The sequence below is a fragment of the Oncorhynchus gorbuscha genome, linkage group LG05, assembly GCF_021184085.1.
Source record: "Oncorhynchus gorbuscha isolate QuinsamMale2020 ecotype Even-year linkage group LG05, OgorEven_v1.0, whole genome shotgun sequence".
Lineage (NCBI taxonomy): Eukaryota > Metazoa > Chordata > Actinopteri > Salmoniformes > Salmonidae > Oncorhynchus > Oncorhynchus gorbuscha.
In genome coordinates, this window is record NC_060177.1 from 9,935,565 (window position 1) to 9,950,564 (window position 15,000).

Genomic DNA, 15,000 nt, shown 5'->3' on the forward strand with positions numbered 1-15,000 from the left:
CCTTCTCCGCTGTGCAATCTGGTTTCCGAGCCGGTCACGGGTGCACCTCAGCCACACTCAAGGTACTAAACGATATCATAATCGCCATCGATAAAAGACAGTACTGTGCAGCCGTCTTCATCGACCTCGCCAAGGCTTTCGACTCTGTCAATCACCATATTCTTATCGGCAGACTCAACAGCCTCGGTTTTCGGATGACTGCCTTGCCTGGTTCACCAATTACTTTGCAGACAGAGTTCAGTGTGTCAAATCGGAGGGCATGCTGTCCGGTCCTCTGGCAGTCTCTATGGGGGTGCCACAGGGTTCAATTCTCGGGCCGACTCTTTTCTCTGTATATATCAATGATGTTGCTCTTGCTGCGGGCGATTCCCTGATCCACCTCTACGCAGACGACACCATTCTATATACTTTTGGCCCGTCATTGGACACTGTGCTTTCTAACCTCCAAACGAGCTTCAATGCCATACAGCACTCCTTCCGTGGCCTCCAACTGCTCTTAAACACGAGTAAAACCAAATGCATGCTTTTCAACCGATCGCTGCCTGCACCCGCATGCCCGACTAGCATCACCACCCTGGATGGTTCCGACCTTGAATATGTGGGCATCTATAAGTACCTAGGTGTCTGGCTAGACTGCAAACTCTCCTTCCAGACTCACATCAAACATCTCCAATCGAAAATCAAATCAAGAGTCGGCTTTCTATTCCGCAACAAAGCCTCCTTCACTCACGCTGCCATGCTTACCCTAGTAAAACTGACTATCCTACCGATCCTCGACTTCGGCGATGTCATCTACAAAATGACTTCCAACACTCTACTCAGCAAACTGGATGCAGTCTATCACAGTGCCATCCGTTTTGTCACTAAAGCACCTTATACCACCCACCACTGCGACTTGTATGCTCTAGTCGGCTGGCCCTCACTACATATTCGTCGCCAGACCCACTGGCTCCAGGTCATCTACAAGTCCATGCTAGGTAAAGCTCCGCCTTATCTAAGTTCACTGGTCACGATGGCAACACCCATCTGTAGCACGCGCTCCAGCAGGTGTATCTCACTGATCATCCCTAAAGCCAACACCTCATTTGGCCGCCTTTCGTTCCAGTACTCTGCTGCCTGTGACTGGAACGAATTGCAAAAATCGCTGAAGTTGGAGACTTTTATCTCCCTCACCAACTTCAAACATCAGCTATCCGAGCAGCTAACCGATCGCTGCAGCTGTACATAGTCTATAGGAAAATAGCCCACCCATTTTCACTTACCTCATTCCCATACTGTTTTTATACTGGTTTTATTTATTTACTTTTCTGCTCTTTTGCACACCAATATCTCTACCTGTACATGACCATCTGATCATTTATCACTCCAGTGTTAATCTGCAAAATTGTATTATTGGCCTACCTCCTCATGCCTTTTGCACACATTGTATATAGACTGCCCATTTTTTCTACTGTGTTATTGACTTGTTAATTGTTTACTCCATGTGTAACTCTGTGTTGTCTGTTCACACTGCTATGCTTTATCTTGGCCAGGTCGCAGTTGCAAATGAGAACTTGTTCTCAACTAGCCTACCTGGTTAAATAAAGGTGAAATAAAATAAATAAATAAATAAAATGAAAACATTGTTTTATAAAGACAGATCTAACCCGAGAAATACATCTACAACCATTATGCCAGATTAGTATGTAGAACTGAAAATAAACAAGTGCTGTTTCAAATCCTCATGGAATTAGCTCTGAAATCTATACTGTTACTGGGTTTAAGTGTGTACTGTGTACTCACCTTCCTTTTACTCTGTAGTTGCTTTGTATTCACTGTTACACAGTAGCTCTTCCAGATGGTCGCATCCTCACAGAGCCAGTGGATATTGATTTGCTCGTCTCTGTTACTCCTCTTCATGTCGGTGATGTCGGTGATGGAGGTGCATTCTTATCAAGCACTTATCACTCCTAGTGGAAATCAATGTCCAATCCTCAGCCCTTGAAGAAGTGATTCAATTTGTTGCTTGTCTGTATCACTCTGGGCGGATTCCTGGACAAAGATGAGGCTTAGAGCTGGACTAAAAAAGAAAACTCATTGGATCATTTCAATTGAAAATGCTTTTTAGTCGAAGAAGCTGTACATCTGTTCTATGTGTGCTATTTCTATGCTTCCCGTTTTTTAAGTTTCCTTTTTGCGTCTTTTACTTTAGGTTTTGTACACCAGCTTCAAAAAGGTGACAATACAATATTTTTGGTTATGGAAATATATATTTCACAGCGGTTTAGATGGTACAACGATTCTCTACACTATACCCACTTGAGAATTTTAGCAACCAGGAAATTGCGGAGGATTTCTGCATAGTACACCTTTAAAACCTTTGACCAATAAACATTTCGCTTTTTAATCTCCAAGACTTTATACAGTTCACTCCTGGGTCAACCAATCGTGCTATTTCTTTATATTTTCTTTTTGCGTTTTGTGTAACTTTTTAAAAACTTATTGTGTACATAATGTTGCTGCTACTGTCTCTTATCACCGAAAATAACTTTTGGACATCAGAACAGTGATTACTCACTGTCACGTTCTGACCTTTATTTCCTTTGTTTTGTCATTATTTAGTATGGTCAGGGCGTGAGTTGGGGTGGGCAGTCTATGTTTGTTTTTCTATGATTTGGGTATTTCTATGTTTCGGCCTAGTATGGTTCTCAATCAGAGGCAGGTGTCATTAGTTGTCTCTGATTGAGAATCATACTTAGGTAGCCTGGGTTTCACTGTGTGTTTGTGGGTGTTTGTTTCCGTGTCTGTGTTTTTCGCCACACGGTACTGTTTTGGGTTTCGTTCATTCCACGTTTATTGTTTTTGCATTCAGTTGTTCATGTGTCCATTTTCGCATTAAAAGAACCATGGTCACTTACCACGCCACATATTGGTCCTCTGATCCTTTTCGCCTCTCCTCTTCGGAAGAAGAGGAGGAAATCCCTTACACTCACCGCGGACTGGGAGAAACCTTTTCCTTTAACTAGTCTGATGAGAAGGATATCCTGCTTTCACTGGAACAGGCCCAGATCTCCGCCTTTTGCGTGAAGAAAAGACGCCAGAAAAGGGGACGCGAGCGAGTAAACTCCCAATGCCTTCCATTGTTCTTGCTAACGTGCAGTCATTGGAGAATAAAATTGATGACCTACTATTAAGATTATCTTACCAACGGGACATTAAAAACTATAACATCTTTGGTTTCACCGAGATGTGGTTGAATGAAGATACGGACAACATAGAGCTAGCGGGATTTTCCATGCACCGGCAGAACAGAGACGCTACCCCTGGTAGGACAAGGGGTGGGGGTGTGTGTCTTTATGTCAATAACAGCTGGTGCGCGATATCTAATATTAAAGAAGTCTCGAGGTATTGCTCACCTGAGGTAGAGTACCACATTATTAGAGTACCACACCAAGAGAGTTCGTAGTCGTAGTCGTCTATTTACCACCACAAAACAAGCTGGCACTAAGACCGTTCTCAACCAACTCTATAAGGCCATAAGCAAAGAACAAAATGCTCACCCAGAAGCGGCACTCCTAGTGACCGGGGACTTTAATGCAGGCAAACTTAAATCAGTTTTACCAAAATTTTACCAGTATGTCACATTTAATCTTTATTTAACTAGGCAAGTCGGTTAAGAACAAATTCTTATTTTCAATGACGGCCTAGGAACAGTGGGTTAACTGCCTGTTCAGGGGCAGAATGACAGATTTGTACCTTGTCAGCTCGGGGATTTGAACATGAAACCTTTCGGTTACTAGTCCAACGCTCTAACCACTAGGCTACCCTGCCGCCCCACATGTGCAACCAGGCTAAAAAAAAATCCTAGACCACCTTTACTCCACACAGAGATGCATACAAAGCTCTTCCCCGCCCTCCATTTGGCATATCTGACCATAATTCTATCCTCCTGATTCCTGCTTGCAAGCAAAAACTAAAGCAGGAAGTACCAGTACCAATACAGAAGTGGTCAGATGATGCAGATGCTATACTATAGGACTGTTTTGCTGGCACAGACTGGAATATGTTCCCGGGATTCTTCCAATGGCATTGAGGAGTATACCACCTCAGTCAAAGGCTTCATCAATAAGTGCATCGATGACGTTGTTCCCACAGTGACTGTACGTACACATCCCAACCAGAAGCCACAGATTACAGGCAACATCCGCATCGAGCTAAAGGCTAAAGCTGCCGTTTCCAAGGAGCGGTGGACTAATCCGGACGCTAATAAGAAATCCCGCTATGCCCTCAGACATACCATCAAACAAGCAAAGCGTCAATACAGGATTAAGATTGAATCCTACTACACCGGCTCTGACACTCATCGGATGTGGCAGGGCTTGAAAACTATTACGGACTACAAAGGGAAACCCAGACACGAGCCGCCCAGTGACGCGAGCCTACCAGACGAGCTAAATGCCTTTTATGCTCGCTTCGAGGCAAGCAACACTGAAGCATGCACAACAGCACCAGCTGTTCTGGATGACTGTGTGATAAAGCACTCTGTAGCCGATGTGAACAAAACCTTTAAACAGGTCAACATTAACAAAGCCGCTGGGCCAGACAGATGACCAGGACATGTAATCAAAGCATGCATGCTTCACTGACATTGTCAACATTTCCCTGACCGAGTCTGTAACATCTACATGTTTCAAGCAGACCACCATAGTCTATGTGCCCAAGGAAGCGGAAGTAACCTGCCTAAATGATTACCGCCCCGTGACACTCACGTCAGTAGCCATGAAGTGCTTTGAAAGGCTGGTCATGGCTCACATCAACAGCATCCTCCCGGACACCCTAGACCTGCTCCAATTCGCATACCCCCCAACAGATCCACAGATGACGCCATCTCAATCGCACTCCACACCGCCCTTTCTCACCTGGACGAAAGGAACACCTATGTGAGAATAATGTTCATTGACTACAGCGCAGCGTTCAACACCATAGTGCCCACGAAGCTCATCACTAAGCTAAGGACTCTGGGACAAAACACCTCCCTCTGCAACTGGATCTTGGACTTCCTGACGGGCCGCACCCAGGTGATAAGAGTAGGCAACAACGCGTCTGCCACACGGATCCTTAGGGATAGGCGTCCCGTTAGCGGGACACCAGTCGACAACATCTGGTGAAATTGGAGGGCGCGCAATTCAAATAAAAAATCATTGTAATTTAAAAAAACATTTATGAACATACAAGTCTTATATAATTTAAAAGCTTAAATTCTTGTTAATCTAACCGCGTTGTCCGATTTACAATAGGCTTTACAGCGAAAGCATACTATGCGATTGTTTGAGGACGGCGCCCCACATCAACATATTTTTCAACCAGCACAGGCTTCATAAAATCACAAATAGCGATTAAATAAATCACTTCGTTTTGAAAATCTTCCTCTGTTTGCAATCCCAATGGTCCCAGCTACAACATGAATGGTCCAAAAAAGGTCTGTTTAATTGGCGCCATCGATTTCAGTAATCCACTCATTCAACATGCAGACAAAGGAGTCCAAAAAGCTACCTCTAAATTTTGTTCAAACAAGTCAAACTACGTTTCTATTTAATCCTCAGGTATCCTAAAATGTAAATAAACTATAATATTTCATACGGAAAGAAGTACGTTCAATAGAAAAGTAAAATTAGTAAGCACCCATCCTCTTCATCGCTTGCCAACCGACTGATTTTGAACAGTCTTTGTACAAAAACTCATAATTTTTGCTTGTTTTTGAAGAAACAAGCCTGAAACATTGAACAAAGACTGTTGACATCTAGTGGAAGCCATAGGAATTGCAATCTGGGAGCTGGAATTACATAGAAGCCATAGCTTTCCACTATAAGATCCTGGGAGCTCAAAAAGACAATCTCTGGTTGATTTTTCTTTGGAATTTTGCCTGCCATATCAAATGTGTTATAATCTCAGGCATTATTTTAACATTTCTAGAAACGGTTTTCTATTCAATGATACCAATTTTTGCATATCCTGGCTTCTGGGCCTGAGCAACAGGCAGTTTACTTTGGGAACATCAGTCAGGCGGAAATTCAGGAAAATAGACCCTAGCTCCAAGAGACTGGGGCCCCTCAGGGCTGTGTACTTAGTCCCCTCCTGTATTGCCTGTTCACCCACGACTGCGTGGCCAAACATGACTCCAACACCATCATTAAGTTTTCTGACGAGTGGTAGGCCTGATCACCGACAATGATGAGACGGCCTATAGGGAGGAGGTCAGAGAACTGGCAGTGTGGTGCCAGGACAACAACCTCTCCCTCAATGTGAGCAAGACAAAGGAGCTGATCGTGGACTACAGGAAAAGGTGGGCTGAACAGGCCCCCATTAACATCGACCACGACAGTCGTGAAGAGGGCACGACAAAACCTTTTCCCCCTCGGGAGACTGAATATATTTGGCATGGGTCCCCAGATCCTCAAATGTTCTACAGCTGCACCATCGAGAGCATCCTGACCGGTTGCATCACTGCCTGGTATAGCACCTGCTCGGCATCTGACCGTACGATGCTACAGAGGGTAGTGCGAACGGCCCAGTACATCACTGGGGCCAAACTTCCTGCCATCCAGGCCCTATGTAATAGGCGGGGAATTGCTGAACAATTCATAAAAATCGCCACTGAACAATTTACATTGACCCCTCCTCCCTTTTGTACACTGCTGCTACTCGCTGTTTGTTTGTTACCTAAGCATAGTGACTTTGGCCCCACGTACATGTACAGATTACCCCAACTAGCCTGTACCCCTGCACACTGACTCGGGAACGGTGCCCCCTGCACACTGACTCGGGACCGGTGCCCCCTGCACACTGACTCGGGACCGGTGCCCCCTGTATACAGCCTCGTTATTCTTATTCTTATTGTGTTACTTTTTATTTGATCCTACTTGGTAAATATTTTCTTCTTCTTGAACTGCCGGTTAACTGTTGGTTAAGGGCTTGTATTCAGCATTTCACGGTAAAGTCTACACTTGTTGTGTTCAGCACATGGCAAGTAAAGTTTGATTTGATTTGGTTTATTGCAATTTCTGTGCAATTTCTTCAGTGTTGTGCCTAATGAACACAACCCTCATGTGTTTGCTTTCCCTGTTGTAAATGTGTGCACTATACCAGAGCCTACAGAGATCTGGAGAAAGACAAAATGAACATATTTTGGACTGGCCAATTGCACTGCACTCCAGTTTGCGGTTCTCCAGTGTGGTGCTTCGGGTAACGTTTACCCTAGGAACAGATCTTGGATCCCCCAATTAACCTTAACCATTAGTGGGGAAAATGCTAAACTGTATCCAGCAGCAGCAACGTTTGAGTAGCAGGACAGACCCAGACCAGCTGTGGTCATCTTGGTTTTAGTGTGGCTGATCTCTTATTGGTGTTGCAGAGGACATGGAGGAATATGGCTCTCATTATGTAATTGTATATAGTTTAATTAAAGCCAGGAACAACGGCTGTGCATTGGGAGTCCAGTCATTCCACTCAATGGTTTTTGTTAGTTTCTGAGGCGCCACTGGGATTTCAGGCCGGGCTGTTGTTTTTCATTTCCAAAATGTAGGTCACGACTTTAGAGGAAACACACGCATGTACACACACACACACACACACACACACACACACACACACACACACACACACACACACACACACACACACACACACACACACACACACACACACACACACACACACACACACACACACACACACACACACACACACACACACACACGCATGCACACACACACACACACACATGCACACACACAGATCCTTACTGTGGTATAGCTGTACACTAGATATTCTTTCCTGTGGAAGTTTCCCCGAGGCCCTGACCTTAGCCAATGAATATGTAACAGGTGTGTTAGGATGGGCTGCAGTTGTGTAGAGGAATGTATACGTGTTCAAAGTATGTTATACTGTCTGTTGTAATAGTGTATGTTGTGTGTCTAGTTATGTGTTGCAGAGATACAAAGGGAAAGGGGGATACCTAGTCAGTTGTACAAATGAAATTTGTCTTCCGCATTTAAAGGTGTGTATGTGTGTACACGTTGTACTATACTTGTGAGTATCAAAAGTCCTCAAGAATACTAAACCAACAAAGAACTCAGAGAAGTGAGATCATTTTTCCGGTCTTCACTTGTAAAAAGGCAATTTTTTGCCTTAGGGGTTAGGTTTAGGCTTAGTTTTAAGAGGGTTTCTGTTTGTGCTGGTGCCAAACGTTGGGCCTATTGCAACTTTCTGTTCTGTCTGTATATAGCAAGTCAGTCTGGAGAATATGGGGAAACATTGGGAGGGTATTCGCCTGAGGGATACATCAAATCCAATCAGGGGCGGCAGGGTAGCCTAGTGGTTAGAGCGTTGGGCTGACAAGGTACAAATCTGTCCTTCTGCCCCTGAACAGGCAGTTAACCCACTGTTCCTAGGCCGTCATTGAAAATAAGAATTTGTTCTTAACTGACTTGCCTAGTAAAATAAAGGTACAAAAAAAAATCTAATGTTATTGGTTGCATACACATATTTATGAAGCTTGTTTCCTATAGCATCCACAGATTGTGAGCTAAAGATGAAAACCTTTCCTATGAGCATTATCATATTATTTATTGACTAACTATGGCTTTCCAAATCGCCCAACACTGCTATTTGTAAGGTTCATTATAATTTAATGTTGTGATTTCTTAACCATTCCTGAACCTGTGATCAGAAACAAGCTACATAGTGGCAATACCAGAATAAATTGTCTATTGATTCTGTCTCTTCACAGCAAAATCTACAGAGCTGAGATTGCTGTATGCCCATATACAGTGGGGCAAAAAAGTATTTAGTCAGCCACCAATTGTGCAAGTTCTCCCACTTAAAAAGATGAGAGAGGCCTGTAATTTTCATCATAGGTACACTTCAACTATGACAGACAAAATGAGAAAAAAAATCCAGAAAATCACATTGTAGGATTTTTAATTAATTTATTTGCAAATTATGGTGGAAAATAAGTATTTGGTCACCTGTAACTTCTTCTTTGGGAGGCTCCTCTGTCCTCCACTCATTACCTGTATTAATGGCACATGTTTGAACTTGTTATCAGTATAAAAGACACCTGTCCATAACCTCAAACAGTCACACTCCAAACTCCACTATGGCCAAGACCAAAGAGCTGTCAAAGGACTCCAGCGCCGACTGAGATGGCCGCCTCGCTTCGCGTTCCTAGGAAACTATGCAGTTTTTTGTTTTTTTACGTGTTATTTCTTACATTAGTACCCCAGGTCATCTTAGGTTTCATTACATACAGTCGAGAAGAACTACTGAATATAAGATCAGCGTCAACTCACCATCAGTACGACCAAGAATATGTTTTCCGCGACGCAGATCCTGTGTTCTGCCTTACAAACAGGACAACGGAATGGATCGCATGCAGCGACCCAAGGAAACGACTCCGAAAAAGAGGGAAACGCGGCGGTGTTCTGGTCAGACTCCGAAAAAGGGCACATCGCGCACCACTTCCCAGTATTCTTCTTGCCAATGTCCAGTCTCTCGACAACAAGGTTGATGAAATCCGAGCAAGGGTGGCATTCCAGAGGGACATCAGAGACTGCAACGTTCTCTGCTTTACGGAAACATGGCTTACTGGGAAAACGCTATCCAGGGCGGTGCAGCCAACGGGTTTCTCCACGCATCGCTCCGACAGAAACAAACATCTATCTGGTAAGAAGAGTGGCGGGGGCGTATGCCTCATGACTAACGGGACATGGTGTGATGAAGGAAACATACAGGAACTCAAATCCTTCTGTTCACCTGATTTAGAATTCCTCACAATCAAATGTAGACCGCATTATCTTCCAAGAGAATTCTCTTCGATTATAATCACAGCCGTATATATCCCCCCCAAGCAGACACATCGATGGCTCTGAACGAACTTTATTTAACTCTTTGCAAACTGGAAAACATTTATCCGGAGGCTGCATTCATTGTAGCTGGGGATTTTAACAAAGCCAATCTGAAAACAAGACTCCCTAAATTTTATCAGCATATCGATTGCGCAACCAGGGGTGGTAAAACCTTGGATCATTGTTACTCTAACTTCCGCGACGCATATAAGGCCCTGCCCCGCCCCCTTTCGGAAAAGCTGACCACGACTCCATTTTGCTGATCCCTGCCTACAGACAGAAATTAAAACAAGAGGCTCCCACGCTGAGGTCTGTCCAACGCTGGTCAGACCAAGCTGACTCTACACTCCAAGACTGCTTCCATCACGTGGACTGGGACATGTTTCGTATTGCGTCAGATGGGAATATTGACGAATACGCTGATTCGGTGTGCGAGTTCATTAGAACGTGCGTCGAAGATGTCGTTCCCATAGCAACGATAAAAACATTCCCTAACCAGAAACCGTGGATTGATGGCAGCATTCGCGTGAAACTGAAAGCGCGAACCACTGCTTTTAATCAGGGCAAGGTGTCTGGCAACATGACTGAATACAAACAGTGCAGCTATTCCCTCCGTAAGGCTATCAAACAAGCTAAGCGTCAGTACAGAGACAAAGTGGAATCTCAATTCAATGGCTCAGACACAAGAGGCATGTGGCAGGGTCTACAGTCAATCACGGACTACAAGATGAAATCCAGCCCAGTCACGGACCAGGATGTCTTGCTCCCAGGCAGACTAAATAACTTTTTTGCCCGCTTTGAGGACAATACAGTGCCACTGACACGGCCTGCAACGGAAACATGCAGTCTCTCCTTCACTGCAGCCGAGGTGAGTAAGACATTTAAACGTGTTAACCCTCGCAAGGCTGCAGGCCCAGACGGCATCCCCAGCCGCGCCCCCAGAGCATGCGCAGACCAGCTGGCCGGTGTGTTTACGGACATATTCAATCAATCCCTATACCAGTCTGCTGTTCCCACATGCTTCAAGAGGGCCACCATTGTTCCTGTTCCCAAGAAAGCTAAGGTAACTGAGCTAAACGAATACCGCCCCGTAGCACTCACTTCCGTCATCATGAAGTGCTTTGAGAGACTAGTCAAGGACCATATCACCTCCACCCTACCTGACACCCTAGACCCACTCCAATTTGCTTACCGCCCAAATAGGTCCACAGACGATGCAATCTCAACCACACTGCACACTGCCCTAACCCACCTGGACAAGAGGAATACCTATGTGAGAATGCTGTTCATCGACTACAGCTCGGCATTCAACACCATAGTACCCTCCAAGCTCGTCATCAAGCTCGAGACCCTGGGTCTCGACCCCGCCCTGTGCAACTGGGTACTGGACTTCCTGACGGGCCGCCCCCAGGTGGTGAGGGTAGGCAACAACATCTCCTCCCCGCTGATCCTCAACACGGGGCCCCACAAGGGTGCGTTCTGAGCCCTCTCCTGTACTCCCTGTTCACCCACGACTGCGTGGCCACGCACGCCTCCAACTCAATCATCAAGTTTGCGGACGACACAACAGTGGTAGGCTTGATTACCAACAACGACGAGACGGCCTACAGGGAGGAGGTGAGGGCCCTCGGAGTGTGGTGTCAGGAAAATAACCTCACACTCAACGTCAACAAAACTAAGGAGATGATTGTGGACTTCAGGAAACAGCAGAGGGAACACCCCCTATCCACATCGATGGAACAGTAGTGGAGAGGGTAGCTAGTTTTAAGTTCCTCGGCATACACATCACAGACAAACTGAATTGGTCCACTCACACTGACAGCGTCGTGAAGAAGGCGCAGCAGCGCCTATTCAACCTCAGGAGGCTGAAGAAATTCGGCTTGTCACCAAAAGCACTCACAAACTTCTACAGATGCACAATCGAGAGCATCCTGGCGGGCTGTATCACCGCCTGGTACGGCAACTGCTCCGCCCTCAACCGTAAGGCTCTCCAGAGGGTAGTGAGGACTGCACAACGCATCACCGGGGGCAAACTACCTGCCCTCCAGGACACCTACACCACCCGTTGTTACAGGAAGGCCATAAAGATCATCAAGGACATCAACCACCCGAACCACTGCCTGTTCACCCCGCTATCATCCAGAAGGCGAGGTCAGTACAGGTGCATCAAAGCTGGGACCGAGAGACTGAAAAACAGCTTCTATCTCAAGGCCATCAGACTGTTAAACAGCCACCACTAACATTGAGTGGCTGCTGCCAACACACTGTCATTGACACTGACCCAACTCCAGCCATTTTAATAATGGGAATTGATGGGAAATGATGTAAATATATCACTAGCCACTTTAAACAATGCTACCTTATATAATGTTACTTACCCTACATTATTCATCTCATATGCATATGTATATACTGTACTCTACATCATCGACTGCATCCTTATGTAACACATGTATCACTAGCCACTTTAACTATGCCACTTTGTTTACTTTGTCTACACACTCATCTCATATGTATATACTGTACTCGATACCATCTACTGTATGCTGCTCTGTACCATCACTCATTCATATATCCTTATGTACATGTTCCTTATCCCCTTACACTGTGTATAAGACAGTAGTTTTGGAATTGTTAGTTAGATTACTTGTTGGTTATCACTGCATTGTCGGAACTAGAAGCACAAGCATTTCGCTACACTCGCATTAACATCTGCTAACCATGTGTATGTGACAAATAAAAATTTGATTTGATTTGAGAGAAAAAAATTGATTCAAAAGCAAAAGGCCATTTTTGAATAAAGGCTGAGCCTTTTTTAATAATCTACTGGAGAACCATTTTGGGTTTAAGTATCATTTCTGTATTAGTGAAGCTTTTAGTGAGAGGTTTAAAGCTTTAATATTTAATCATTTTTGCCCCCCAAACTCATAGTCATTATATAAATAGGCACATTTAATTTTGTCTGGCGTAGCATTCCAAATAAAATTACATATTTTTTGTTCATATGATTTAAAAAACGAGTCATTTGGAGTTGGCAGCGCCATTAGTAAATAAGTTAAATGTGAAACGACCAAAGAGTTAATCAATGTGATGAATGTTTGTAGTGTGTTTGTTTCAGTTGTGTAGAGGTGTTGTTTGAGGCGTGTCCTATATTAGGGTTAGGGAAAATACCATTTTAAATTTGAATCAATTGTAAGATATACCTGTGTGTGTGTGTGTGTGTGTGTGTGTGTGTGTGTGTGTGTGTGTGTGTGTGTGTGTGTGTGTGTGTGTGTGTGTGTGTGTGTGTGTGTGTGTGTGTGTGTGTGTGTGTGTGTGTGTGTGTGTGTGTGTGTGTGTGTGTGTGTGTGTGTGTGTGTGTGTGTGTGCCTGAGAGATATGAGCATATTCCAGTAGTGTATGAGTAAATGATGGTGTGTGTGTCTATATGATATATAATGGTGTGTGTGTGTGTGTGTGTGTGCATGGTATATAATGGTGTGTGTGTGTGCATGGTATATAATGGTGTGTCTGTCTGTATGGTATGTAATGGTGTGTGTCTATATGGTATATAATGGTGTGTGTCTATATGGTATATAATGGTGTGTGTCTATATGGTATGTAATGGTGTGTGTCTATATGGTATATAATGGTGTGTGTCTATATGGTATATAATGGTGTGTGTCTATATGGTATGTAATGGTGTGTGTCTATATGGTATATAATGGTGTGTGTCTATATGGTATATAATGGTGTGTGTGTGTCTATGTGGTATTTAAGGGTGTGTGTGTCTATATGGTATATAATGGTGTGTGTGTATATATGGTATTTAAGGGTGTGTGTGTGGTGTGTGGCTATATGGTATATAATGGTGTGTGTGTGTGTGTCTATGTGGTATTTAAGGCTGTATGTGTCTATATGGTATATCATGGTGTGTGTGTATATATGGTATTTAAGGGTGTGTGTGTATATTTGGTATTTAAGGGTGTGTGTGTATATATGGTATTTAAGGGTGTGTGTGTGTGTGGTGTGTGGCTATATGGTATATAATGGTGGGTGTCTATAAGGTATATAATGGTGTGTTTCTCTATTATGTAATGGTGTGTGTTTCTCTATATGGTATGTAATGGTGTGTGTGTGATTTTCTCTCCAGCATGGGGATGAGCCACGATGACGACCATGCTACCTGTACAGGCCACTCCCACATCATGTCTGGCGAATGGGTGAAGGGCCGTAACCCCAGCGACCTGTCATGGTCCCCCTGCAGCCGTGACGACCTGGAGAAGTTCCTCAGGTGAGACAAACACACACACTCTCTAGGTTACTAAGTGGAGCATAGCAATATTATGAGAGTGGAAAATGTGCCTCAGTTTACTGGCCTAAAGGGTCCAGTTTTCCACTTTCAGATTGGACACACACACACACACACACACACACACACACACACACACACACACACACACACACACACACACACACACACACACACACACACACACACACACACACACACACACACACACACACACACACACACACACACGCATGCACACACACACACACACACGCATGCACACACTCACTGATACACAGTCACACTCACTCACACACACACCCACACACAGTCACACTCAAACATACACACAATCATTGTACAATATATCCCTCCGCCCAACTCACACACTTCCTTGAATAAATGACCTCTAGTTTCCTTCCAGCCATTATTTGATTGACTTTGACAAGGTCTTCGTAACCAGTCACTCACAGTGATTGAACTGACTGTGTTCCAGCCCTGACCGCTGTCAGCCAGTTTAATCAAGTTGAATGGCGTCTCCTACTCAATGCATTCATCACAACTCTATGAGATGGCATCGGCTTTTATCTATGGGCTGCTGTTGCCAAGAAGCTATTACCATAGCGATGGCTTGATTTATATTGCAAACAGTGGATCTGATTGATCTGACTGTGACTGGAGCTGGACTAGAAATGTAGTTTATTGGCTGTCTGGCGCTCTGAAATCAGTCCCTTGACATTGGATCATTATTATATGTAACAGAAGTGTTAATGTTCACACTGTTAGTGCTGGGGTGGAACAAAAGCCTGTACATACTGCTGCCCTCCAGGACCAGAGTTGCCC

The 15,000-nt window shown here is 44.4% G+C and overlaps 1 protein-coding gene across 1 annotated transcript in view; it reads left to right on the top strand.

The window, feature by feature from the left end:
- LOC124035405 (A disintegrin and metalloproteinase with thrombospondin motifs 17-like) overlaps window positions 1-15,000 on the top strand; it is a 239,411-nt gene that overhangs the window by 116,954 nt on the left and 107,457 nt on the right. Inside the window, exon 9 of the mRNA XM_046348856.1 lies at window positions 14,017-14,157. Coding sequence (XP_046204812.1) covers window positions 14,017-14,157 — 141 coding nt within the window. The remainder of the gene's footprint in view (window positions 1-14,016; window positions 14,158-15,000) is intronic.